The 27,108-nt window shown below is 38.1% G+C and overlaps 1 protein-coding gene across 3 annotated transcripts in view; it reads left to right on the top strand.

Annotated features, from left to right (window-relative positions):
- Nucleotides 1-24,272, top strand: part of CFAP43 (cilia and flagella associated protein 43) — a 128,702-nt gene extending 104,430 nt beyond the window's left edge. For all 3 annotated transcript variants that reach the window (XM_040486358.1, XM_040486359.1, XM_040486357.1), the window contains 11 exons: nucleotides 3,190-3,309; nucleotides 6,143-6,250; nucleotides 7,748-7,834; nucleotides 9,594-9,682; nucleotides 11,285-11,498; nucleotides 12,630-12,742; nucleotides 13,728-13,887; nucleotides 20,378-20,542; nucleotides 22,516-22,596; nucleotides 23,463-23,616; nucleotides 23,806-24,272. In XM_040486358.1, coding sequence (XP_040342292.1) covers nucleotides 3,190-3,309; nucleotides 6,143-6,250; nucleotides 7,748-7,834; nucleotides 9,594-9,682; nucleotides 11,285-11,498; nucleotides 12,630-12,742; nucleotides 13,728-13,887; nucleotides 20,378-20,542; nucleotides 22,516-22,596; nucleotides 23,463-23,616; nucleotides 23,806-23,972 — 1,458 coding nt within the window. In that variant the 3' untranslated portion in view covers nucleotides 23,973-24,272. The remainder of the gene's footprint in view (nucleotides 1-3,189; nucleotides 3,310-6,142; nucleotides 6,251-7,747; nucleotides 7,835-9,593; nucleotides 9,683-11,284; nucleotides 11,499-12,629; nucleotides 12,743-13,727; nucleotides 13,888-20,377; nucleotides 20,543-22,515; nucleotides 22,597-23,462; nucleotides 23,617-23,805) is intronic.
- The last annotated feature ends 2,836 nt before the right edge of the window (nucleotides 24,273-27,108 follow it).

Raw genomic sequence — 27,108 nt, 5'->3', positions numbered from 1 at the left:
GAAAGTATATTCTGTTGCTTTGGGATGCAGAGTTCTAAATGTATCTGTCAAGTCCATCTGATCCAATGTCTCATTCAGGGCCCTTGTTTCTTTATTGACCGTGTGTCTAGATGATCTATCCATTTCTGTAAGTGGGGTGTTAAAGTCCCCTGCAATAACCACATTCTTATCAATAAGGTTGCTTGTGTTTATGAGTAATTGTTTTATATATTTGGGCGCTCCGGTATTCGGCGCATAGACATTTATAATTGTTAGCTCTTCCTGATGGATAGACCCTGTCACTATTATATAATGTCCTTCTTCATCTCTTGTTACAGCCTTTAATTTAAAGTCTAGTTTGTCGGATATAAGTATGGCTACTCCAGCTTTCTTTTGGCTTCCAGTAGCATGATAAATAGTTCTCCATCCCCTCACTCTCAATCTAAAGGTGTCCTCAGGTCTAAAATGAGTCTCTTGTAGACAGCAAATAGATGGGTCTTGTTTTTTTATCCATTCTGATACCCTATGTCTTTTGGTTGGCGCATTTAATCCATTTACATTCAGTGTTATTATAGAAAGATATGGGTTTAGAGTCATTGTGATGTCTGTATGTTTTATGCTTGTAGTGATGTCTCTGATACTTTGTCTCACAGGGTCCCCCTTAGGATCTCTTGTAGGGCTGGTTTAGTGGTGACAAATTCCTTCAGTTTTCGTTTGTTTGGGAAGACCTTTATCTCTCCTTCTATTCTAAATGACAGGCTTGCTGGATAAAGGATTCTCGGCTGCATATTTTTTCTGTCTAGCACACTGAAAATCTCGTGCCAACTCTTTCTGGCCTGCCAAGTTTTAAAAGAGAGATCAGTCACGAGTCTTATAGGTCTCCCTTTATATGTGAGGGCACGTTTACCCCTTGCTGCTTTCAGAATTTTCTCTTTATCCTTGTATTTTGCCAGTTTCACTATGATATGTCGTGCAGAAGATCGATTCAAGTTACGTCTGAAGGGAGTTCTCTGTGCCTCTTGGATTTCAATGCCTTTTTCCTTCCCTAGTTCAGGGAAGTTCTCAGCTATTATTTCTTCAAGTACCCCTTCAGCACCTTTCCCTCTCTCTTCCTCCTCTGGGATACCAATTATGCGTATATTATTTCTTTTTAGTGTATCACTTAGTTCTCTAATTTTCCCCTCATACTCCTGGATTTTTTTTATCTCTCTTTTTCTCAGCTTCCTCTTTTTCCATAACTTTATCTTCTAGTTCACCTATTCTCTCCTCTGCCTCTTCAATCCGAGCTGTGGTGGTTTCCATTTTGTTATGCATTTCATTTAAAGCGTTTTTCAGCTCCTCGTGACTGTTCCTTAGTCCCTTGATCTCTGTAGCAAGAGGTTCTCTGCTGTCAGCTATACTGTTTTCAAGCCCAGCGATTAATTTTATGACTATTATTCTAAATTCACTTTCTTTTATATTATTTAAATCCTTTTTGATCAGCTCATTAGCTGTTGTTATTTCCTGGAGATTCTTCTGAGGGGAATTCTTCCGCTTGGTCATTTTGGATAGTCCCTGGCGTGGTGAGGACCTGCAGGGCACTTCCCCTGTGCTGTGGTGTATAACTGGAGTTGGTGGGCGGAGCCGCAGTCAGACCTGATGTCTGCCCCCAGCCCACCGCTGGGGCCACAGTCAGACTGGTGCGTGCCTTCTCTTCCCCTCTCCTAGGGGCGGGATTCACTGTGGGGTGGGGTGGCCTGTCTGGGCTACTTGCACACTGCCAGGCTTGTGATGCTGGGGATCAGGCGTCTTAGCTGGGGTGGGTAGGCAAGGTGCACAGGGGCAGGAGGGGCAGGCTTAGCTTGCTTCTCCTTAGGTGATCCACTTCAGGAGGGGCCCTGTGGCAGCAGGAGGGAGTCAGATCCGCTGCCGGAGGTTTGGCTCCGCAGAAGCGCAGAGTTGGGTGTTTGCGCGGAGCGAGCAAGTTCCCTGGCAGGAACTGGTTCTCTTCGGGATTTTGGCTGGGGGATGGGCGGGGAAGATGGCGCTGGTGAGCGCCTTTGTTCCCCACCAAACTGAGCTCTGTCGTCCGGGGGTTCAGCAGCTTTCCTTCCCTTTGTCCTCCAGCCTTCCCGCTTTCTGAGCAGAGCTGTTAACTTATGACCTCCCAGACGCTAAGTCGCACTTGCTGTCGGAACACAGTCCGTCAGGCCCCTCCGCTTTTTGCAAGCCAGACTCGGGGGCTCTGCTTGGCCGGCGAGCCGCCCCTCCGCCCCGGCTCCCTCCCGCCAGTCCGTGGAGCGCGCACCGCCTCGCCGCCCTTCCTACCCTCTTCCGTGGGCCTCTCGTCTGCGCTTGGCTCCGGCGACTCCGTTCTGCTAATCCTCTGGTGGTTTTCTGGGTTATTTAGGCAGGTGTAGGTGGAATCTAAGTGATCGGCAGGACGCGCGGTGAGCCCAGCGTCCTCCTACGCCTCCATCTTCCTTACTTTTTCTGATAATTACTTTTAAAATGATCTATTCTGGGGGTGCCTGGGTGGCTCAGTCAGTTAAGTGACCGACTTGGGCTCAGGTCATGATCTCGCGGTTCCTGAGTTCAAGCCCCACTACGGACTCTGTGCTGACTACTCAGAGCCTGGAGCCTGCTTCGGATTCTGGGTCTCCATCTCCTAAATTATATTTTAAAAAGTAAACAAATTCACCAATGTGGTATTTTCCATGAAAAAAATATATAAATTTATAGTTTCCTACTCACCTACTCTTGCTTAGCTCTAAGTCTATCTCTGCCTCTACCTCTTTATCTATACACTCACTCCTTATTTCCTTAAAATCTAAAAAATTCCGTGAAGATATATCATGGCTTTAAAAAAAAAAAATCAAGATTTTTTAGGGTCAGATTGTGTGCCTGGAAATTTCTGTTTTATAGAGAGAGAGTAAGAATTTTCCAGAAAGATTTGCTGTAATTTGTTTTACTAGGCCTTATTCTGCCTGATCATTAGCCATGATCAGTTATGTCTTTTTTTTTTCCAGAATAATCTTTTTAAAGCAAAAATCTCAGACTCACAGTATATTAAACAGATCCAAATGGAACATCTCTGGTTGAAGAGAGTGGAAGGCCCAGAGCACTTCAGAAGGCCCATCCTTCCCCTACCCTTGCAGCAAAATGTGAACACCACTTCCTTGCAGCATTTAATGTTCCTAAACATTAACTTTGCTATTGATTTCCTTTCAGTCATTAGAAGCAGAAATGAAGAAACTTCAAAATTCCATTCAAGAAAGCACACAGAATTTTGATGAACATTTGAAAAGACTCTTTGAAAGGAGAGTAAAGGCAGAGATGGTTGTCAACCAGGTAAATAAAAGCTTTTACTTACATGACTTTTTCTTTTAATGTTTATTTATTTATTTTTGAGAATGAGAGAGAGTGTGAGCAGGGGAGGGGCAGAGAGAGAAGGGGAGACAAAGAATCCAAAGCAGGCTCTGAACTGTCAGTGCAGAGCTAGACACAGGGCTCGAACTCACTAACCATGAGGTCATGACTTGAGCTGAAGTCAGACACTTAACCAACTGAGCCACCCAGATGCCCCATGACTTTTATTTTAAGGAGCCTCCAGGGCCTCTCTTTGTTCTTAGGAAAAAGACCAACAACCTTCCTGCTCATGTGGGCCTGGCTCCTGCTCCAGCCTCACCTCTGCCCCTCCCGTCTTCACTGGCCACACTCCCTTTGGTGCCTTGAGCACAGCAGTGTGCCCATTCCTCCTGGCTCTGCCTCCTGACCTGTATCTACTCATCTTTCAGGTCCCAATTTACAAGCCAGTTCCTCAGACTAGGTTAGAGCTTCCTAGTATATGCTCTGACCTTTTATTTTCTATTACTTATTGCAACTGAATTTTAATTTATATGAGATTACTTTTTAATGCTCCCAAAACTATAAGTTCCATGAACTCTGTCTTGTTCACCCCTGTATCTCCAGCAACCAGCAAAGGGCTGGGCTCATACTATGTGTTAAATGAATGAATAATCCATCTGACCCAAAGAGCCAATGAAAAATCTAGCTTAACTTGATTCAACAGTAAGAATATAAATGAAGTGTACAGTAACTAGAAACAAGAAGACCAAAGGGTGAAGCCTTTCAATTCTAAGGGAAAATTATTCCTAGCATTGGATTCTACACTGCCCAAACTATCACTTGAGTGTAAGAGGAGAATAATGATATTTTGAGAAACACAAGATCTTGAAAATTTATATGTGTCTCTAAAGGCAAGAGGGGTCAACCAAAAAAGATGAAAGAAGATAAGGGAACCTCTAGGAGGATGTCTCTATCCTCGGGGTCCCAATAGGAATGGTACACTGAAAGAGTTACATTGAAGAGGGTTTAATGCAGGGACTCTTTACTGAGGTATGGGCAGGGTTAAGGGAAACAGCAAGGAATGGCCAAGAGACCAGAAACAGTGGGAAGCCCATAACATTTCTAAATCTAACGAGGCAAGGGAAGGGAGCTACTACCACTACCAGCAAGAGCTGTAGCCTTGAGAGAGGGGCTACTCCTGGGGAGTCATGGCCACAGACAGATGAACATAACCACTGGCCCCACAGGGAGGGAGTGTGTATATGGTAGTTGGGTCGGGGGAAATTGGTAATGAATGCCCCAGAACTAGGCATAAGAACAGCGTTAGTCATATGGCCAGAAAGTAGAAACAATCCTAATGTCCAATGACTACATATAGATAAATAAAATATGGTTTATCCATATAATGGAATATTATTTGGCAATGACAAGTACTAACATGTGCTACAACATGGGTGAAAAGTGAGTTATATGAAATGAGTGAATTGTATGAAATATATACTAATAAAGCTATTATTTTAAAAAGATGTGCTTAGAACATCTTTTCATACAAAATAATGAGGAAACTATCAAAGACTACCAGATAATATCCAAAGGACTCAGGAGCCAATTTTAAAAGCTCCCGTAAAGGGAATACTTTAAGATTCAACAATGATAATCATTGCAATTACCTGAAACCCACCAAAGTTGTTTAAATTTGTGAATTTGCGGTATTTTACAAAGAAAAATGCCTATCATTCACCTTCAGACGATAACAACCAATTCATTATTTGAAAACTGACAGAGAGAGTGTCGAGAATTGATTCTGCCTTCCTGTATGAATTGTACCACTAGGTAACTACACTGCAGATAAGGAGGAGCATCTGTGTATTTACAAAGGAGTTTTAATGAATAAAGTGAAAAAAAAAAGGAACTACAGAAATAGAATATCACCATCCTACAACTCTCCATGGATTAATGGGCCTGGGCATGCAGTGTCTACACTTACTAACATCACAAAAAAGCAGACAATAGTATGTGTCTCCTGATCAAAGGACATAGTATCACCTACGGTATTGCCAAAAGGATCACACATGGGTCCGATCAGGCCTCTGATCAGCTGCCAGTTTTCAGGCAGTACATGAGATGAAGGATACTGATGAACTCACCGGAAGTATGCAGTTAGCAAAACCCAGATTAGGTAAAACTACAAGTAAATGTGAGGAAAGGAGAGGAGAGGAGAGGAGAGGAGAGGAGAGGAGAGGAGAGGAGAGGAGAGCGGAGGGGAGGGGAGGGGAGGGGAAGGGAGGGGAAGGGAAGGGAAGGGAAGGGAAGGGAAGGGAAGGGAAGGGAAGGGAAGGGAAAGGAAAGGAAGGGAAGGGAATCTGTGGATTTTAAGAGATTTTTTTTCAGGTGGCAATTTTTTAAATGGACAAGTTATGCTCTAGTGCGTAGAGATATACTTGGGTAATAAAAGCATAAAGAAACACAAGAGAGTGATTATTATGAATGTCAGGAAGGTGGTTATTACTGGGGTTGAGACTGTGAAGGGGACACATGGGAGGGGAAGCTGTATTTCTTGAACTGTGTGGTGATTGCAAGGGTGTTTTACCTTTATAACTCAAGCTATACGCTGTTGTGTGTATTTTTTCTGTATATATATTTCACCTTACAATGAAAAGATGGAAAAGGTAAAATAACTGAGTAGTTAGTGCAAGTGTCTATATTCCCTTTTTCTTGAAAAGAATTTCTCTTATTTGTGTGTCATGAGTCTGCTTGATGAGTGGCCCTCAGTAGAAAATCATTTCTCAAACAGAAGTAGTGATCATCTTCCCCACCTTTTGAAATATTTCCACAGGAGGAACTGAAAATAAATAACCTCATTTTTTCTTTGCTGTTGGATGAAGAAATAAGCTCCAGAGAAGCATTCCTAAACAACTACCTTATAAAGAAGCAGGCGGAGAAAGTAAGGACAGTATCTGATATCTTGAGTATAACCAGAGCTGACACACCTAGGCCCTTCCCTTCTTGCACATCCCTCTTAGCTGTGTGTGTTCCTTGGCTCCCTGCCAGGGACTTTGCTCCAGGGTCAGATGAAAGCACTTGCTGCAGTCTGTTCATGAAGTTATGGGATTCCGTGTCTATAACCATTTAGTCAAAAGAACTGTGTAACTTTGATATGATATATGATTTATAAAATGAGACAATATAGCTTCATGGTTGGAAGGACTCACTTCTAACTACTGACTGGCTGTGGGACCTTGGACAAGACATAGAATCTTTTAAGCTATTTGCAAGCTCTTCTCTGGAAGTATTGTCTTCTCTGGATCATTTGGAACCCTACATTTTACTAAGCATGTGAGTAACAGGTTAGCTTATAGAATGAAAAGCTGTCATATTCTGAAAAACCCTAATAAATAGGGGTTGAATAGATAAGTCTTATTAAAGAGACAATGCAAAATGCTTATCACGTAATAATTTTCAAAAGGTGTCAGCTTTTATTGATAGTATTAATAAAGAACATTTATGTATGAATGATTTAGAGTATCATATATGACATATGAACTTAGTTTTTGCTAACAGTCTATTAAATAGCATATGTAAAGCACCTTCTAAATGCAACCATCCTCATAACAACCCTGCAGGGTCCTGGATTTCTTTCCTAGTTGAGGAGAGTTGGTAACATGCCTAAGTCACCCATTAGAATGTAAAACAGCAGGAATTGGAACTGTGGAAATAAATTAAGACCATCTAGATGACAATAAGCAGACTATTTATTCAGAGCTTGGTATAGTAAGGGTTCAGCCACCATCACTTGTGTTTGGCAGACACTCACAGGCAGGCAGGGGGTGGGAAAGCTTTATAATAAAGAAGAGAGGGCTTCAGATGCACCCTGATTAGAAGTTGTTGGCATGGGGAAGCCAGGGGCAAGGTAATTAGAAGGCAGGCAACCTGTGTGATTAATTTGGGGAGCATATTTGGCTTTGTCTGCTTGGTCCTAAACTGGAAATGGCGGCAAAAATTAGGAAAGCTGAAAGTTACTGACCAAGTCCTGGCAGTTTGGGGTTGCTCGCTGCTGAGGATATGGTTTAGCTTCCTGGCTAGTTGCTACAGGGGTTGTGGGTCAGAGTCCTATTTGTATATATAGTCTGGCCATTGTCTGTTTATACATTCAGTCTCTCAGAAGCCAGCTCCATGTGAATCCCAAGACTGTGCAATTCCATCATCCATACTTCCTTTAGTCACTTGCAGGCCTGGCTATACTTAGAAACAGGTGATTAGATGTTTGTTCTTTCAAAATCTCCATCTGATTTACTTTCTTCTACAAATCTTATCTGTAATGGATATTCCACTGACACATTTATCTTATACTAGGAAATTTGTTGTTATTTTTAATATCCCCAATATTTTTGTTTATCCTGAGAAACTTAGTTCCAATTGCCTATTCTTGGTGTTATTACAGAACCAGACTTCAGAGGCCATCCAGAAAGCCAAAGAAGACCTTGATACGTACAGGGAACACTATGACAACTTATTGGCAGAAGACAAAGTGAGAGCCATTGTCTTACCCATTCACCAATGCAATAGAGTTGCTGCCTAGTTTTGGGGAAGATTAAAAGGAATGTAATTTAACTTCCTCATAGATTTTTCTCCTATTATAATTTTCAGTTATCAGTGAACTTCATTCTGTGCCATTGTATATTTCTGATAATAATTGTATAAAATAAATTTTTGTAAACATCTCTGGTTTAAACATTCTCTTGTACAAAAAAGAGAGATCATCTAGACTTAAGGGCTTCTCAAACTTTAAGTTGCAATCCCCATCAATTGGTCATGAAATCAATTTAGTAAGCTATAACCAGTAGTTTTAAAAATTTTATTTTAATTCAAGTATAATTAATGCACAGTATTCATTTCAGATGTACAATATAATGATTCAACATTTTTATACATTACTCAGTTCTATACATTACTCATGATAAGTGTACTCTTAATCGCCAACACTGGCGTGCCTGGGTGGCTCAGTTGGTTAAGTGTCCGACTCTTGATTTCAGCTCAGGTGATGATCTCACCTCAGGTGGTGATCTCATGGTTCATGAGTTCAAACCCCACACTGGGCTCTGCACTGACAGTGCGGAGCCTGTTTGAGATTCTCTGTCTCCCTCTCTCTCTGCCTCTCCCCAACTTGCAATCTCTCTCTCTCCCAATATAAACATTTAATCCCCCTCACCTATTTCACCCATGCCCGCACTCACCTACCCTGTGGTAACCATCAGTTTGCTTTCTATATTTAAGTGTATGGTTTTTTATCTCTTTTTTTCTTTGTTCTTTTGTTTTGTTTCTTAAACTCCACATATGAGTGAAATAATATTGTATTTGTCTTTCTCTGACTGACTGACTTAGCATTATATCTTCTAGGTCCATCCATGTTGTTGCAAATGGCAAGATTTCATTCATTTTTATGGCTGAATAATATTCTGTTGTATGTATATGATACATCATCTTTATCCATCCATCAATGGGCACTTGTGTTGCTTCCAAAATTTGGCTATCGTAACTAATGCTGCAGTAAACACAGACGTGCATAATCTTTTTGAATCAGTGTTCTTGTATTCTTTGGGTAAATACTCAGTAGTGGAATTACTGGATCATATGTATGACCAGTAGTTTTGTTTTGTTTTGTTTAAAGTTTAGCCATTTATTTTTGAGAGGGGGGAGAAGGGCCGAGAGAGAGAGAGGGAGAGAGAGAATCCCAACTAGGCTCTGTACTGCCAGTGTGGAACCCAGCTCAGGGCTCGAACCCACGAACTGTGAGCTCATAACCTGAGCCAAAATCAAAAGTCAGATGCCTAACCTACTGAGCCACCTAGGTGCCCCTGACCATTAGTTTTGTAATGGAAAAGAACAGGCTAGAAAAACATATGGAATAGAATAGAATAGAATAGAATAGAATAGAATAGAATAGAATAGAATAGAATAGAATAATAGAATAGAATAGAATAATAGAATAGAATACCTTGCATGTTTTACTTGTAAATATTATTTTGTGAAATTGTAGTTCTGAATGATTTCTAGAACCTTATATGAAGTAGTACTTATAATTCACTGAAGTACTTCATATTCAAAATAAATCTTTGATAAATCCTTGCATAGTGAGAGGTCACCCTTCAACAAATCTACTTTTTAACCAAATTTTCATAGATTTTTAAAATCAAAGTGATACAATCCTATATTTTGAAGAGTGCTGTCAACAAAGAAAGGGCTTCTGAAGAGAGTTGCAATCCCAGCAATGATATGTCTGTCCTTAGGTTTTGGATCGCAGCTTTAAAAAAGAATTTTCTGAAATTCCCAGTCACCAGGTGGATATACTCTACAAACTTTTTAAACGCCGACCAAGGTTTGTTTCTCCTTTGCTATCATGTTTCTGAGAAAAAAACGTTTGTAAGTGAAGAGGAATATTATTATATTTTGGCTTTTTCAGTCCCACTTAGATGGAAATATTCAATATAACATATTTTATGTGAAAATGTTCACATGTCTTTATCATAACTCTGGGCTTTTTAAGATTATTCTTAAATCTTAAGGTAAGCAATGAAGAATAATGATTTCATTATTCAAAAAGTGTCTAGGTTAGCATTGTGCTATTTTAGTTCTATGAAAGTAGCACTAAAGTTCCTCTTAAGTTATAGATGGCGTACAGATTTATAGTTTTTCCCAAGATGTGTTCCAGCAAATATGAGGACCTTGTGGTATGAATTGGAATTCATGTAAAAGGCTTCCAGGACAAAATAAGTTAGGGGGAAACACTGGGTTAAAAGAAAAAAAGTTAAACAGTTTTCTTTACTGAAAAACTTCTCAGAACTTGTTTTTGGTCTTTGGATCTCCAAATATAAAAAATGGAATAAGCAGAGTTGTCCAAACTTATTTGGCACTCAGAGCATTTCATGTAATTGTGTTTAAGACAAAGTTTGAAAAATGCCAGTATATATGATTGAAAATAACCATTATCATAAAGGGTTCTAAAATACTCTTTTTTATACCAAAAGGAGCATTAGAATTACATTTCACAGATTTCCAAATTTTTACAATTTCCATAGTAATCCATAGAAATCCACAGATTTCCATAATTTTCAAATGTAAGCTAGAAACCATGGAATTTGTTACAAAGGTATAGGCTCATTGTGTCTGAGGTACAGACTCATTCTCTCACCCTTGACGGGTTATATACAACCCCGGGGAATTCAACCTAGCACATGCCTCATATCTTGGTTTCCTTATTTTCAAAGGAGTCAGTCATAGTAAGTCTTGTGAAAAAAGAAGGAAGACTTCCTACATATTGGGAGGCAGCAGTGGAAAAAGCATAAGCTTTAGTGTCAGACAGAATTAGCTTTAAATCCTAATTCTACCATCTATCAGACCTGTGGTCTTAGACCAACAGCTTCTCTCAGACTTTCCTCATTCTAGATAGAGAAAGAAGATAACAATAGTAACTTCACAGCATATTGTACAGCATCTTGATGGTGAGTGGCTGGTACAAATCTTTGTATCCTTCTTTCCTTCCTAGCTACAGCCCAGGGAAACAAAACTAATCTATTCAGGTAGATTTTAAAAGGTGCTTCTTCAGTTGAGTTTATATCTGAAAAATCCCAAGCTAGAGAATATGTGGGACATAACCAGGGAATATCCACACTCCTCTTGGGCTAGACTTCTTCAGGGCAGGTAAAGCTGCCAATGCTGACGATAGTTAGGAACATCATTAGTCCAGCCAAGGTCATGTCTAGGTGTCCAGGGAGTATGCAAGAAGACCAAAGTAGGTGCTTTTCTTTTTGGAATAGTCCACCAGCCTCCTTCTATTTGGTGGAATAGTCCACCAGCCTCCAAATGTCAAAATAAAGTGTCTTGCAATGTCATATTGATGCTAAGCATTGTATATAATTTAACATTGATTTCTTTTGTGTGAGAATGTGAAAGGTTGATGGGTTTTTATTGGTAATACCAGGATTCAGAAACAGAAAATACACTCAGATACTGCCAGTATTGTGCCTTTTGGAGAGCGACCAGAATCTGGGAAACTGAATAAGGATGCCTTTGCCCAATTAATGAAAGCCATGGATGACTTGGACAATATTAGTAACATGCCAGAAGGCTTGGACCCCTTGGTCTGGGATCATTTCTGCCAAACCAGACGAGCGAAAGTGGAAAATGAACAGAAAGTATATAATAACATTTTATTCCATTTTCACTTCATTTCGTTTCAGTGTGCTAATAAATGTAGTTTATAGTGATCTTTGCTTCCAGAAATGCTAATTATTTAGGTTTTCCCACTAGGATAGTAGTTAGTAATGTTAGTAATAATAATGAGATAAAATATTAACCTTAGTGGTATTAAGGGCTAAGTATAGGCCTGTATTGTAGGCCCACACTGTCCAAAGTGGTGGTCACTAGCCACATGGGGTTATTGTTTACTTGAAATAATGTGGCCAGTCCTAATTGAGACATGCTGTAAGTAGAAAATATACAGAGATTTAGCAGTCTTACTTATGAAAAAGGAATGGAAAATGTCTGTATGTTTTATATTCATTACAGGTTGAAATGGTAATGTTTTGGATATATTGTTTTAAATAAAAAAATTAGCAAAATTAATTTCACCAGTTTCATTTCACTTCTTATAATGTGGCTACTACAAAATTAAAAATTATGTACGTGGCTCACATGTGTGGCTCACATTGTGTTTCCCTTGAAGAGCCCCATTGTGGACACAACTTCCCTTCTCCTCTCTATCCCTGGTCTTGAGTTGTCCTCATCCCATTTTGCAAAGATGAGAATTATATTTCACTAGAACCTACTTTATAGTTTTACTAGAATATTTTTTTAATGTGGCAAAGGTAACAATTTGAGGGTATGTTTGAGAGAAGAATTCTTACTCTTATTGTTTCTTAACCACCCTCTGCCCCCCCACCTCAAAATACCTAAATTCCGTGCCACAAGCATCAGACTGGCATATTTTTACTAAAGAATCTATGATTTTATATTTTTGTCTGAGATGACGAGAATGAATTTGAAAATAAGATATAAGGAAAGTTGTGGTTGCTTGAGTATTTGATTTTCAGTGAGAGGCAAAATTGGATACTTTTCAAATTATTCATGGATGTACCATGTTAAGTTTTAGGTATCTTACATAATGGTGGGAATTTAAATTTTTGTTAATCTCCTAGAAAAATGGGCTTATTAAGGTTTTGTAGCTAAGTTAAAACATGTATGTTTTCCAAAGTTCTTTAAAATTTGTTTGCTTTTATCCCTAGAGCTGCATATGTACTGAGATGTTTGTGGTTTGGTTCCTTCAGGTAAAGCAGAAAGCAGCTGGCTTAATGGAAATGGTCGCTTTCCTCCGGCGGAGAACTGAGGAGGATGAGAAGTTGCAACAGGAAATTGAAAAAGTGTTCCATGAACGCATTGTGTAATTTGAACCTTTCGTTCATGTTCATTTACACAAAACCTAAGCTAAGGCTAAGTTAGATTGTGTTATCATGGGGGAAGAAAGCCTACTCACTGGTTTACAACTGGCACAGACTGGTCTATCTTGCTGGGCTTTATAACTTCTTAAAAAAGTGCATTTTGTTACAAAAGACCTTACTTCAGAATAGAACTTACCTACACGTTCCATTGCTCTTATTAGAAGTAGGCAAGTTTGGGGAAAATCTTATTATTTTTTAATCTGCTCCTTCCACATAAAAATGCAAAGAACTTGTTTCTGCTAATAAGCACTTTGGGGCTCAAGCCACACAAGCAAACTATGTTGAAAATTAGGCAGATATCCAAGAAATTTCCATGTAAACAACTAACCAGCTAATATATTTTTCTTTAGGAAAGTTTGTTCTCTTTTGCTAAGTGATTAGGATACTGTTTTAAGTCCTTACTTCACTTTATCCGAATTTACAAACATTTTGATAAATTCTTCTTTGATGTTCCCCAATTCATCATTATACATCATTTTCAGATCCAGGCTATTAGGAGAAATGTGAATTAGCCAGAAATAGATATAAGTAGCATACAGATTAAATATCGTTAATAAAATATCAGAAGTCAATACACAAATTCAGAACTTTAATAGATTTGTTATTTGGGAGCATCTCAATTTTCTTCCAAAATAATGTTAATCTTTTCTTAATCATAAAGTATAACTTTATGAATGTATTTCTGTCCATGCCATTCTTTGAGCAGCCCAAGTGTAATTCCGTATCAGTAAGAGGCATCATAGAGACCTCCAAGAAAGCTCATCATTGGGAAAAGATTTTCTGCATTAATCTCCAGCAGGTTTTTCTTTAGCTTAAGGTTGAAATTTAAGTTGAAAACTAAGTTTGAATTTTATATTCTCAGATAATAGATGAAATTTGAAATATAAGTATATTTCAACTGCTTACTTTGAAGTCTTTTCAATGTAGATTACAGGAAGAGAAGGTGAGATTCCAGTTGAATTTGACAATCCAAATTCTCCTTAAACAAGGACAAGTAGAGCTGGAAAATTTCCAGTTATTGCTGGAGTATCCTGATGCAATTCTCATCAACAAGAGCATAATTGAAGACTTGAATTGTGTGATTCGGGTAATTATCATTTTTTTAAGAAGAAAGCCAACATATTAGCCTGCTGTACCAAAAATTTTCTCATTATTCTCCCATTTCCATGATAAATCATTTTCATTCTGTTAAATCATTGATTCCAAACTCTGGCTATACATTAGAATCATCTAAAGAACTTTACAAATGCGTCCAGGCCCACCCCCTAAGCATGGGTATTTTTTAAAAGCTTCCCAGATGATTCTAAAGTATAAGAAGTTTAAAACTACAAGGTTAAATGCTCATTCTAATATGCTACCATTTTGTTAGGCTCAATTTACTCATGTAATGATAATTTTAGATAAGATTAGATCATTGATTTTAGACCTTGCTTATTTTCTAATATAAACATTTAATGTCATAAATTTCTCCCTAAGCACTGTTTTAGCTGCATTCTGCAAATTCTGATATTTTGTGTTTTCATTTTCTTTCCATTTAAAATATTTTCTAATTTCCCATTAACTTCCATGTTTGACTCATGGGCTACTTAGAAATGCTATTTAATTTCCAAATATTTGGGGAATTTGTGCTATTTGGGAATTGTGTGCTAATGTTTCCATGCATTTTACTTTTCCAAATACCCTAAACCGACAATACACTGTTACTATTTTTGCTTTAGATAATTTTCTTTTAGAGTGATGAAAAACAAGAGAAAAGCATTTCATATTTCCTTTTATTTTCACTATTTCAAGAGATCTTTCTTTGTATGGATTAAAGTTTCTGCCTTATACCATATGTCTTCTGCTTAAAGAACTTTTAACTGAATTGAATTGCAAATCTGCCTGTAATGAATTCTCTAAGTTTTTCTTTGTCTGAAATTGTCTTCGATTCACCTTCATTGTTGAAAGATAGTTTGCTAGGTTCACTGGATTGGCAGGTTTTTTCTCTCTCTTTTTCCTCTCCTTTTCTCTTTAAAGGTGTTCATTTTCTTTTGGCTTACACAGTTTCTGACAAGGTGCCTACTATATATTTTTAGATCTTTGCTCCTCTTAATGTAATATGTCTGCCTTTGAGATATTCTCTTTATCTTGATTTTCAGCAGTTTGAACATATGTCTAAGAGTGTGTGTATGTGTGTAAGATCCTTTTAACGCACTGTTGAACAATACAGTTTGCTAATATTTTGTTGAGGACTTCTGTATCTCTTTTCATCAAGGCTATGGCTCTGTGGGGTGCTTGGGTGGCTCAGCCAGTTAAGTGTCCAGCTCTTGCTTTCAGCTCAGGTCATGATCTCATGGTTTGTGGGATCAGTCTGCACATCTGACAGTACAGAGCCAGCTTGGGATTCTCTCTCTCCCCCCTCTCTCTTCCCCTCCCCTACTTGCGTTCTCCTTCTCTCTCAAAATAAGTAAATAAACATAAAAAAATAAAAAGATTATGGGCCTGTAATTTTCTTTTCTTGTGGTGTCCTTGTCTGGCTTTGATATCAGGGTAATGCTGATCTTGTAAAATGAGTTTGGAAGTATTCCCTCCTTTTCTATTTTTTTAAAGAGTTTGAGAAGGATTGGTATTAATTCTTCTTTGAATATTTGGTAGAATTCACCAGTGAAGCTTTCTGGTCCTGGGCTTTTTATTTCGTTGGGAGGTCTTTTATTCTGATTCAGTCTTTACTTACTATAGGTTTATTCAGATTTTCTGTTACTTCTTGAGTCAGTTTTTGTAGTTTGTGTGTTTCTAGAATTGTTTTCTATTTCATCCAGGTTTATCTAATTTGTTGGCATTCAATTGTTCATAGTATTCTCTTACTATATTCTATAAGGTTAGTAGTAATGTCTTTGATTTCATTTCTGATTTTAGCAAATAGAGTCTTTTATCTTTTTTCTTATTCTAACTAAAAGGTTTGTCAATTTTGACCTCAAAGATTTTGGTTTCATTTATTCTTTCTTTTCTCCTATTTTATATTTCATTTCTTTCTGTTCTAATCTTCCAATTTCCTTCTTTCTTCTGGGGTTGAGTTGATTTTGGTGTTCTTTTTCTTAGATTACTGATTTGAGATGATTCTTTTTTTTTCTTTGATAATTTTCCTTTTTTAACATAGGTGCTTACAGCTATAAATTTCCCTCTGAGCACTGTTTTTGATGCATCTCATACGTTTTGGTATGTTGTGTTTTCACTTTAGTTTATTTCACAATATTTTCTTTTTTTAATTTTTTAAAATTATTTTTGTTTATTTTAGAAAGAGAGAAAGCGAGTGTGTGAGTCAGGGAGAGGGGCAGAAGGAGAAGAGAGAGAATCTTAACCAGGCTCCGTGCTCAGCACGCAGCCCAACATGGGGGGCTCAGTCCCATGACCCTGGGATCATGACCTGAGCTGAAATAAAGAGTCAGGCATTCAACCAACTGAGCCACCCAGGCACCCTATTTCAGAGTATTTTCTAATATATCTTGTGATTTCTTCTTTGACCTATTATTTAATAATGTGTTATTTAATATTCACAAATATGTGAATATTCCATATTTGTGAATCCATATTTGTGAATATTCCAGTTTTCCTTCTGTTATTGATTTCTAGTTTAATTCCCTTGTAGTCAGAACAGATGTTTTGTATGATTTCAATCTTTTAAAATTTGTTAGGATTCATTTTATGGCCTAACATATGGTCTACATTTGAGAGTGTTCCATTTGCACTTGCAAAGAATGTGTATTCTGCTGTTATTGAGTAGTGTGTTCTGTATTTGTCTCTTAGGTCTAATTAGTTTATAGTGTTGTTCAAATCCTCTCTTTCCTTATTGATCATCTGTATACTTGTTCTATCCATTACTGAAAGTAGGATGGTGAAATCTCCTATTACTATCATGGAACTATTTCTCCTTCAATTCTATTGATTTTTGTTTCATATATCTTGGGGCTCTGTGTTTCGAGCATATGTGTTTATAATTGCTGTATCTTCTTGAGGGATTGGCCTGTTATCAGCAAGTAATGTGTTTGTCTGATGTTAGGATAGCCACCCCAGCTATCTTTTGATTACAGTTTGCACAGATGATACCTTTACATCATTTCACTTTCAAGATATTTGTGTCACTGAATCTGAAGTGAATCTCTTCTGGATAGAATATCATTGGATCATTTTTTTAAATTCATTGTGCCTATCTCTGACTTTTAATTATTAAGTTAATCCATTTACATTTAAAAAACAATTGCTAGTGAGGCACCTAGGTGGCCCAATCAGTTGACTGACTTTGGCTCAGGTCATGATCTCATGGTTCATGGGTTTGAGCTCCCTGTTGAGCTCCAGCTCAGAGCCTGGAGCCTGCTTCAGATTCTGTGTCTCCCTCTCTTTCTCCCCAGCTTATGGGCATGTTCTCTCTCTCTTTCTCTCAAAAATAAATAAACATTAAAAAAATAAAAATAATTTCTGGTAAAATAAAAAGGACTTTACTATTTTGTTATTTGTTTTCTATCATATTTTCTGGTTCCTCAATCCCTCCATTATTGCCTTCTTTTGTATACAGTTGACTTTTTGCAGAATACCATTTGATCCTCTTGTCTTTTACTTTTCTGTATACATTTTAGTTTTTCTCTTAGTGGTTACCATAGGGATTATAATCAACATCTTAGTTTTATAACAAACCAAATTAACACCAACTTAGTTTCAATAAATATACAGAACTACAAAATTCTGCTCCTATACAGGTCTGTCCCTCCTCCTTTATGTTCTTATTGTCATAAATTATATCTTTATGCATTAAGTGTCTGTTACAGATTTATAGTTTTGTGCATTTTTCTTTCTTTTCTCTGTGCATTTTTCTTTTAAATCATAGAGGAAAAAAAAGAGTATACACAAACCAAAATACAATAATACTTTTATATCTACCTTTGTAGTTACATTTTTAATTTAGTTTTTTTTGGTTTTTGTTTTTTATTCTTATGGCTTTGAGTTACTGTGTAGTGCCTTCTCATTTCAGGTTGAAGGACTCCCTTTAGCACTTCTGGTACAGCAGGTCTAGTAATGATAGACTCCCTCAGCTTTGTTTTCTCAGAGTATTCTCCTTCATATTTTGTTGTTAGTGTAGGCGCAAAAATCATTATCAAAATTGCTGATGGATTCAATGCAAATGGTAAAGAGAAGAATCAAGAATAAATCCTAAAACATTGGCTTTTGAGCAACTGAGTAGATGATGGTGTGATTAACTGACATGAGAAAAAACAGGAAGCATATAGTTTTGCCTGGGACATAAAACAAAGAGTTTTGGCCTTTGCTAAATTTGAGATGCACATAAAACGTTCCAGTGGAAATATTACTGGACAGAATTAAGGGCTGAGATATAAATTTAGGGGTGTTCTACATATAGATCACATACAGGTAACTATATATGGATTATTACCTATAGACATTTACAAATGGATAGTTTAAGGCATGAGAGTGCTTGAGAATACTTAGGAATGGGTAGATAGAATATAGAGTTTGGGCCAGTGCCCCAAGTCTAACTTTGATAGATCTAGCAGAGAAGGAATCATGTAATGAAACTGAGAAGGAGCTGCCAATAAAGAGGAAACCTGAGGGGTGCCTGGGTGGCTCAATGTCCAGCTTCTGCTCAGGTCACGGTCTCGCAGTTCGTGAGTTTGAGCCCCGCGTTGGGCTCTGTGCTGACAGCTCAGAGCCTGGAGCCTCCTTCGGATTCTGTGTCTCCCTCTCTGTCTGCTTATCCCCCACTTGCACTTGGTATCTCTCTCTCTCTCTCTCTCTCAAAAATAAAGATTAAAAAAATTTTTTTAAATAAAGAGGAAACCTGAAAACCATGAAAAAATGTCTCCAAGGACAAGGGACTTGTGCACTATGTCAATTACTTGACAAGAGCAGTCTCAGTGGAAGTTTGGGGCAGGGGCTCAATTGGCCATGGTTGAAAAAATAATATGAAATGAGGTTGTAGAGACAGTGACTATAAACAAATCTTAGAAAAAAATTGATCAAAGGAGAGTAGAGAGGACATGTGGTAGCTCCACAGCAGTGTTTCTCAACCTTGGCACTACTGATATTTTGGGCTGGATGATTATTTGTTATGGAGAGATGTCCTGTGTATTGCACAAAGTTTAGTGGCATCCCGGCATCTACCCTCTAGATTCCAGTAGCAACACCTCCCTCCAGTTGTGTCCGTCAAAATTTCTCCAAACGTAATTTAATTTCCCCTGGTGGGGCAATATTTCCAAAATTTGACAAACACTGCTCTGGAGAAATTCCTGAACTTAATATTTTGGAGCTGTTATGACAAGATGAAGGGTATGATCATGGGAGTTGGGTGGCTGAGTGAGATGGAGAAAAAATCATTGATAGTGAGAAATTCAAGGAATTGAGAGGCCAAGTAGTGATTAGAAGATGAAAATAATTTTTAAAAAGAGGAGCAGGTAGTATAGTATAATATAGTGCTATGAACTTTATAAAGCTAAGTTTTTGAAGAAGAGAGGAAAAATATAAAATGTTAACTGATGGAGCTCTTGTACAAATTAATTTAAGAGACATAATAGTTTCACTATTAGCAATCTGGAAGAACAACTTCATGAAAATATTCCTGAACTTCAATGTAGGCAATTTGAAGTGAAGGGCAAAATATCTAGGTATTTAAAAATATTTAGCTCATCCAATTGTATTTTATTTCATCTCATTTCATTTGCTTTTCCACTAGCTACCAACTGGATATTGTTGTCCCTAGCTGCATTAAACTACAATCTTTTTTTTAATTTTTTTAATGTTTTTTATTTATTTTTGAGACAGAGACAGAGCATGAGCAGGGGAGGGGCAGAGAGAGAGGGAGACACAGAGTCCGAAGCAGGCTCCAGGCTCTGAGCTGTCAGCACAGAGCCCGACGCGGGGCTCAAACTCACAAACCAAGAGATCATGACCTAGCCAAAGTCGGACGCTTAACAGACTGAGCCACCCAGGTGCCCCTAAACTGCAGTCTTTTATCTATAGTGTCGAGAAGCAGGGCGGAGAGTAGGGGTGCCAGTGCATACAGACCGGTAGATTGGTGATAACAGAAAGAGCTCCTGCCTAATTTTAACATATAAAGTAAACTGGCTATGCTATTCAAGTATATTTTATAATCCTTTCTGTGTAGTACCTATAAAGCTTTTTAGTGATCAGATTTTGCCCAAGAAGTATTTTTAAATATCTGCTACATTTTTAAAAGAAGATAGAATTGGGGCGCCTGGGTGGCGCAGTCGGTTAAGCGTCCAACTTCAGCCAGGTCACGATCTCACGGTCCGTGAGTTCGAGCCCCGCGTCGGGCTCTGGGCTGATGGCTCAGAGCCTGGAGCCTGTTTCCGATTCTGTGTCTCCCTCTCTCTCTGCCCCTCCCCCGTTCATGCTCTGTCTCTCTCTGTCGCAAAAATAAATAAACGTTGAAAAAAAAATAAAAAAAAAAAGAAGATAGAATTATCTCTATGGTCCAAGTGTTTTCTAAGAATAGCATTCAGCTTCAGATATTCTGTATTCTGTCTGCGGAGTCCTATGAAAATCAGAATGTACTTTTTTTTCCCCCCAAGGCTCAAGGACAAAAGAAAGTTGCTAGCATGATGGAAAGTAAAGATGTCCACAAAGGAATATTTCAGATTGAGTGGGAACATAAGAAAATGGAGATGGAAATGGAAGATCTAAATCAGAAGGCTTGGGATATTCAGATGCTATTTTTTTCCAGAGATCGTCAAAAGGTAAGCTCTCCTTGCCCCACTAGTAATTTTATGTTCATTCATTAATGTATTCATTCATTCAAACAGTATTCAATAGGAAGTCTCTGTAATATCAAACATATTCTAATCCACTAGTTTTTCATGATGTGTATGAATTCTTTTTCTTCCAAGTGTTTCCTAATTATCAAACCCAGTGTTCTTTTCCCCAGTCATCACCATCCCTCAGCTGTCTGTAGCATTTGACAATCTTTATTGCCCATTCCTTTGGCTTTTTTCATCTCTACTTCCTACTGTTTTTTTCTTCCAACATGTCAGGCTGCTCTGCTTCTTTTGCTGACTTCTCTTTTGCTTCTCTTAAATATAGCTATTTAAGATGATGCTTTTAGCTTGGTTTCCTTCCATGCTCTCTCCTTTGATGGTCTCAATTTTTCTAATTTCAGTCCGATCCAAGTTCTCTGTTCCTGAACTCCCTGAGTTCTATTTCTGCCTTCCCACCTCCCAACAGCAACTCTTTAATTAATATGCTTATTTCTGTTATTTTCAACCACTTACTCAGGCTTGCAGTTGTAGTCATGTGTGATTCCCCTCTCCCCCGTCTTCCAAGTCTGGCCTAGTTTATCTCTTTATTCCTTCATTCCCTATCCCTACTGCCTTTGCACTTGCTCAGTTTTCCTTTTTCATGATTTACACTATTGTATAATAACCTCCTAACTGGTCTCTTGACCTTGGGGATTTCTCTTATTTAATCTCTACTGTATGCTGCTGTCAGATTAATACTGCTGTTTACCTCCAATAACATTACTACTCTCCTCAAACATTTAAAAAAAATTTTGGGGGCGCCTGGGTGGCTCAGTCGGTTGGGTGGCCGACTTCGGCTCAGGTCATGATCTCGCAGCCCGTGAGTTCGAGCCCCGCGTCGGGCTCTGTGCTGACGGCTCAGAGCCTGGAGCCTGTTTCAGATTCTGTGTCTCCCTCTCTCTGACCCTCCCCCGTTCATGCTCTGTCTCTCTCTGTCTCAAAAATAAATAAATGCTAAAAAAAATTAAAAAAAAAATTTTTTAATGTTTATTCATTTCCTGAGCGAGAGAGACAGAGTGCAAGCAGGGGAGGGGCAGAGAGAGGGGGAGACACAGAATCCAAAGCAGGCTCCAGGGTCTGAGCTGTCAGCACAGAGCCCAATGCAGGGCTAGAACTCACGAACCATGAGATCATGACCTGAGCAGAAGTCAGTTGCTTAACTGACTGAGCCACCCAGGTGCCCCTCTGCTCAAACATTTTAAACTGCAACTTCTTACCTGGCAAATGAATTATGAAATCTTTGGGTCAATGTTCCACATCCTTCAACCCTACTTTTCAAATTCATTCCCACTGTTCCTTTTATACATTAGTATTCTTAAACCAGACTAGTTAATATTTTCTAGGATTTTACCTCTGTGCCTTTGCTCATTACTGATTTTTTAACCTCGAATATCTTTCCTCAGGTTTTTCACATCCCAAATTTATTTTTCAAGGTCTAGTTTAAATGCCACCTGCCCATAAAGCTTCTGGATTTCCCCAGTCCAGAAAAACCACATCCTTTCTCAAACCGCCTTTGAATTTGCAAGTCACTTTATCTATTTTCTGGCAACCTACTCATATCTACATGTTCTCTTTTTCTTGAAGGCTAAGGTCATGTTATCCATCTTTGTATCTCCCTTAGTATCCTTAACTGAAACAATATTAATATAGGACTCAAATGAGATACTTAATAAATATTTGGTGAGTTGAATAAATGAATGAGAAAATAAACTCTAGTGTCTGTAATTATTAGCATACAGGTAAATATATCAATAGCTAAATACAAGTAAATATTATAGCACAAAAGTCAAATAAATCTTGGATAATTTTTATGACAATATTAACTTTCAAAAATAAGAACTTTTTATAAATTTATCTATTGAAAGAATAGAGAAAAATATACTTACATATATTGTGGGGTTTTTTTCTTCTCCAAGTACCTAAATGAACCAAACTATGAGACTCTGATTGCCATTCAGATTGGAATAATGGAGCAAACCATTGCTGTTTTAGATAAGGTAGGTCTGAAAGATATTGATCATTATAATCCCAATAGTTGTGAATCATTTGAACACAGTAATAATGTTCGAAATCATGAATTCAAACATAACCTAATAAAACCTAATAAAATAAAATCAAAACAGATCCTTTACTGACATTCAGGATATAATTAGAGGCCCCTGAATAGTGTCTTTATAACCATAACAAGTATGGTAGACTGAAGTACTTCTTTTAATACTAGAAATAACCCCTTGGGAGATATCTGAGTGTATATGAATTTCCAATTTCACAGAAGTGTTAATAGTCTCTCCTTGGCATAACTTTTTTCATAACTGCTTAACAAATGCTCAGTTTTGATTGTATAGCATATATAAGATGGAAACAAAGTCAGCTCAAGGCTATGTGGGATTTTTTTTTTAATTATTTTTTTTCAATGTTTATTTATTTTTGGGACAGAGAGAGACAGAGCATGAAGGGGGGAGGGGCAGAGAGAGAGGGAGACACAGAATCGGAAACAGGCTCCAGGCTCTGCGCCATCAGCCCAGAGCCTGACGCGGGGCTCGAACTCACGGACTGCGAGATCGTGACCTGGCTGAAGTCGGACGCTTAACTGACTGCGCCACCCAGGCGCCCCTATGTGGGATTTTTTAATCTCTCATTTTCAAGAATATACAAGATTTTTTTCTAGAATGTGGTATTAGTACCCTTCTATCTTTAAACAAATAATTTAATTAACTACTATGTGCAGGCATAATGTAGGCAGTAGGGATATGGTGATAAGATGATATCTTGATGATAATGAATTTAAATTTTAAAAATGTCTTTATAAAATACTCTTTTTCAAAATTATTTTCATGGGGTGTCATGGGGACAAAAATTTCAGACCCACAAAAAGAATGTGGAAAACTGCAAAAAACTACTAAAAAAGCTGGGAAGGTACAGCAATCAAAAAGATATAGCAAATTATACTCTGAGCTGCAATTTACGAGAAGAGCTGGTGGCTGTCTCAGAGAGAAAGGACATCTGTAATGCAATAGGTAAGAATTGTTTCTCTTTAATCAACTGTAGGTTTCCTTAAAAGTAATCACTATTCCTGAATTCTGGTCACTGGTTATCAAGCTGCCAGCATTTCTTCCACAGGGTTAACTGATTCTGAGTGCTGTTTCTGTATTTGAAAGTTTAAATGACAATCCAACTAATTCTATTCTTCATTTTTGGGGGGATAGGGTCTCAACTGACTTGTGAAAAGATTGCCAAAGAACAGTATGAAAACATGATGCATCAACAAAAGTTAACAAATATTTCAAAACAACAAGCTGAACAGATTTTAATACTGCAGGCCGAAGTTGAACGATTAAGGATGAAGACATTTCCTGCTCTTGTTCAAATGTAAAAATGCTGGTGGGAAACAAGACAGACAATCAATCATTTAAAAAATAGTTTCATTTGATTAAAATGATTTCTTTTTCTCCCATATCAGGAAATTTAAGTAGAGCTTCTCCTTAGTTTCATTTTTTAATAGCAAATTATTTAATTTTAGCCTCATTATTATAAAAATTTTTGTCTTCCACGAATGTGTAAAATATCATGAATTGCTTTTGCTCAAGAATGAACTAAAAATATTCAAGATATATTTTACTATTTAACTCATTTAGGCTTAATTTTGGTCATAAAGACAAAAAATTTTTAGCCACTACTGGCATTTGTAACTTTATGAAATTACCAGAAAACTTATGAGTTAATGGATGATTTTCATACTTTTCTGTATTAAGTTTTCTTCAGCAAGGACTTATGTAATCAGAAAAAAAAATTACCAGGGGGCACCTGGGTGGTTCAGTTGGTTTAGTGGCCAACTCTTGATTTTGGCTCAGGTCATGATCTCACGGTTGTGAGATAGAGTCCTGCATCGGGCTCCATGCACAGCATGGAGCCTGTTTGGGATTCTCTGTTTCCCTCTCTCTGCTCCTCCCCTGTTCTGTCTCTCTTGCTCTGTCTCTCTCAAAATAAATAAGTAAACTTTTGAAAAAAGAAAACAACTATCAGAACATGTAAGATCATTCCTTATTCTAGCCTGAAACAAAGTGAACTGTTTACTTTTACCAAGCCTTAAGTCATTTGAAAAGTACAACATATTTTTTTTAATGTTTATTTATTTTGATAGAGAGACAGGGGTTGGGGGAAGGGCAGAGAGAAAGGGAGAATCTCAAGCAGGCTCTGCGCTGTCAACATAGCCCAATGTGGGGTTTGATCTCACAAACCATGAGATCATGACCTGAGCTGAAATCAAAGAGTTGGTTGCTCAACCGACTGACCCACCCAGGCATCCTGCTACATATTTTCTTCTATATAAACATAACATAATCTTCTATATTGCATATTCATTGTAATAGATGATGATAATGAAATAAAGAGAAGATTAAATGGTCAGAAAGCTGCTTTGCCCTGGACTGTTGCATTCCAAGATGATACCATTGGGATCATTGGTGTAGGGAAAGCAAGAGAGCTATTATTATAAAACCTCCTATTTAGAAAAAAATCTTTGATTTAAAATCTTCTATTTAGAAACTTCCAGGATAGTACCATAATTGATCACCTATATACTGATCAATGGGAATGGTAAGAGAAATAATAGGTCCAATGGATTTTTTTTGTTTTTGTTTTTGTTCAAGTTTATTTATTTATTTTGAGAGAGACAGAGCACGAGTGGGGTAGGGGCAGAGAGAGAGGGAAAATTCCAAGCAGGCTCTGTGTGATACAGAGCCCAGTGCAGGGCCTGAATTTACAAAATTGTGAGATCGTGATGAGCCAAAATCAAGAGTCAGATGCTTAACTGACTGAGCCACTCAGACACCCCACAGGCCCAACATCATTTTTGAGGACTTGCATCCTTAGTACCAGAATGACTCCTCAAGTAGTTGATTTGACTGATTCAGTAGAAAAGTGCCCATTGGTAACATTCTCTACATTTGGGTTCCTTCAGAATTATCTCTGAGATTGTGGGGTGATTGTGGGGGTGGGAGGGTAGACCCAAGGTTGGAGAAGTGTGTTAAGAATACAAAAATTTGGGGGGCCCCTGGGGGGCTCAGTCAGTTAAGCATCTGATTCTTGACTTCAGCTCAGGTCATGATCTCAATGGTTTGTGGGTTTGAGGACACATCAGGCTCTGTGCTGACAGTGCAGAGTCTGCTTGAGATTCTCTCTCTCCTTCTGCCCTTCCCCCACTGGCGTGCATGCTCTCTCTCTCTCTCTCAAAATAAATAAACTTAAAAAAATAATAAAATAATACAAATACTTGATAACTTATGATGAGATTGTCAGAAGTTCTCTGTCCTGTTGGATTGAGTAACCATGGTTATATTAGGCTTTTTGTTCTTTCCATTTTTTCTAGTGATATAAATTCCAGGCCACCCATATTAGTTGCCTGAAGGCTCCATTTGCTAATAGTCACTGCCACAAATTTCACTGTGAATTCCTAGATCTTGACAGCCTATGTAATTTCTATTTCTCAGTGGCCACCCTGGGTGACTCTTAATTCAATCTCTGCTTGAGAGCCTCATTTTTTGAGGCTTAGAATGGAGATTAGCAGAAATCTCTGGTCTCAAGCTATATTCTAGTAGCAGCACTTTTCAACAGCAGACATCTTCTGGTTTGTGGGGCTGGCCTCAGAAAAGCACATGGGTCATTCACCCCAACCCACTCTTGATACTGTCCATGGTACTGATTCCTCTCAGCTTCTGCTAACTAATAGCAATTATATATTTCTAGTCCGTTAAAATATTATCAGGGGCACCTGGGTAGCTCAGTCGGTTAGGCATCTGGCTTCAGCTCAGGTCATGATCTCACGGTGTGTGAGTTCAAGCCCCGCATCAGGCTCTGTGCTGACAGCTCAGAGCCTGGAGCCTGTTTCAGATTCTGTGTCTCCCTCTTTCTCTCTCCTCTTCTCACGCTCTGTCTCTCTCTTCTTAAGAGTGAATAAACGTTAAAAAAATTTTTTTTAATATTATCTATATTATAAAGTAGTAAGATAATTAATTGGGTCAAATACAACACAGTTTTAAGCACAGAACTTGCTTAGTAGGGCTCTGTTGCTAGGGTTTTAGATAACTATTTATTTTTTAATTTCTAATGTTTATTTTTGAGAGAGAGAGAGGGAGAGAGAGCAGGAGAGTGGCAGAGAGAGAGGGACACACAGAACTCAAAGCAGGTTCCAGGCTCTGCACTGTCAGCACAGAGCCTGATGTGGGCTCGAACTCATGAACTGTGAGATTATCACCTGAGCCGAAGTTGGATGCTTAACCACCTGAGCCACCCAGGTACCCCAATAACTATTTACTTTTTAAATAACTATCTTAAATTTCCTCATCTTTAAAATTAGGATTCTGATAATTAAAAAAAAATTTTTTTTAATGTTTATTTTTGAGACAGGGAGCACAAGCAGGGGAGGGGCAGAGAAAGAGGGAAACACAGAAACTGAAGCAGGCTTCCCAATGTGGGGCTGGAACTCAAAAACCACGAGATCATGACCTGAG

This window comes from Herpailurus yagouaroundi, unplaced genomic scaffold (assembly GCF_014898765.1).
Source record: "Herpailurus yagouaroundi ecotype Mexico unplaced genomic scaffold, PumYag 163, whole genome shotgun sequence".
NCBI lineage: Eukaryota > Metazoa > Chordata > Mammalia > Carnivora > Felidae > Herpailurus > Herpailurus yagouaroundi.
This window is presented reverse-complemented; position numbering and strand designations above follow the sequence as displayed.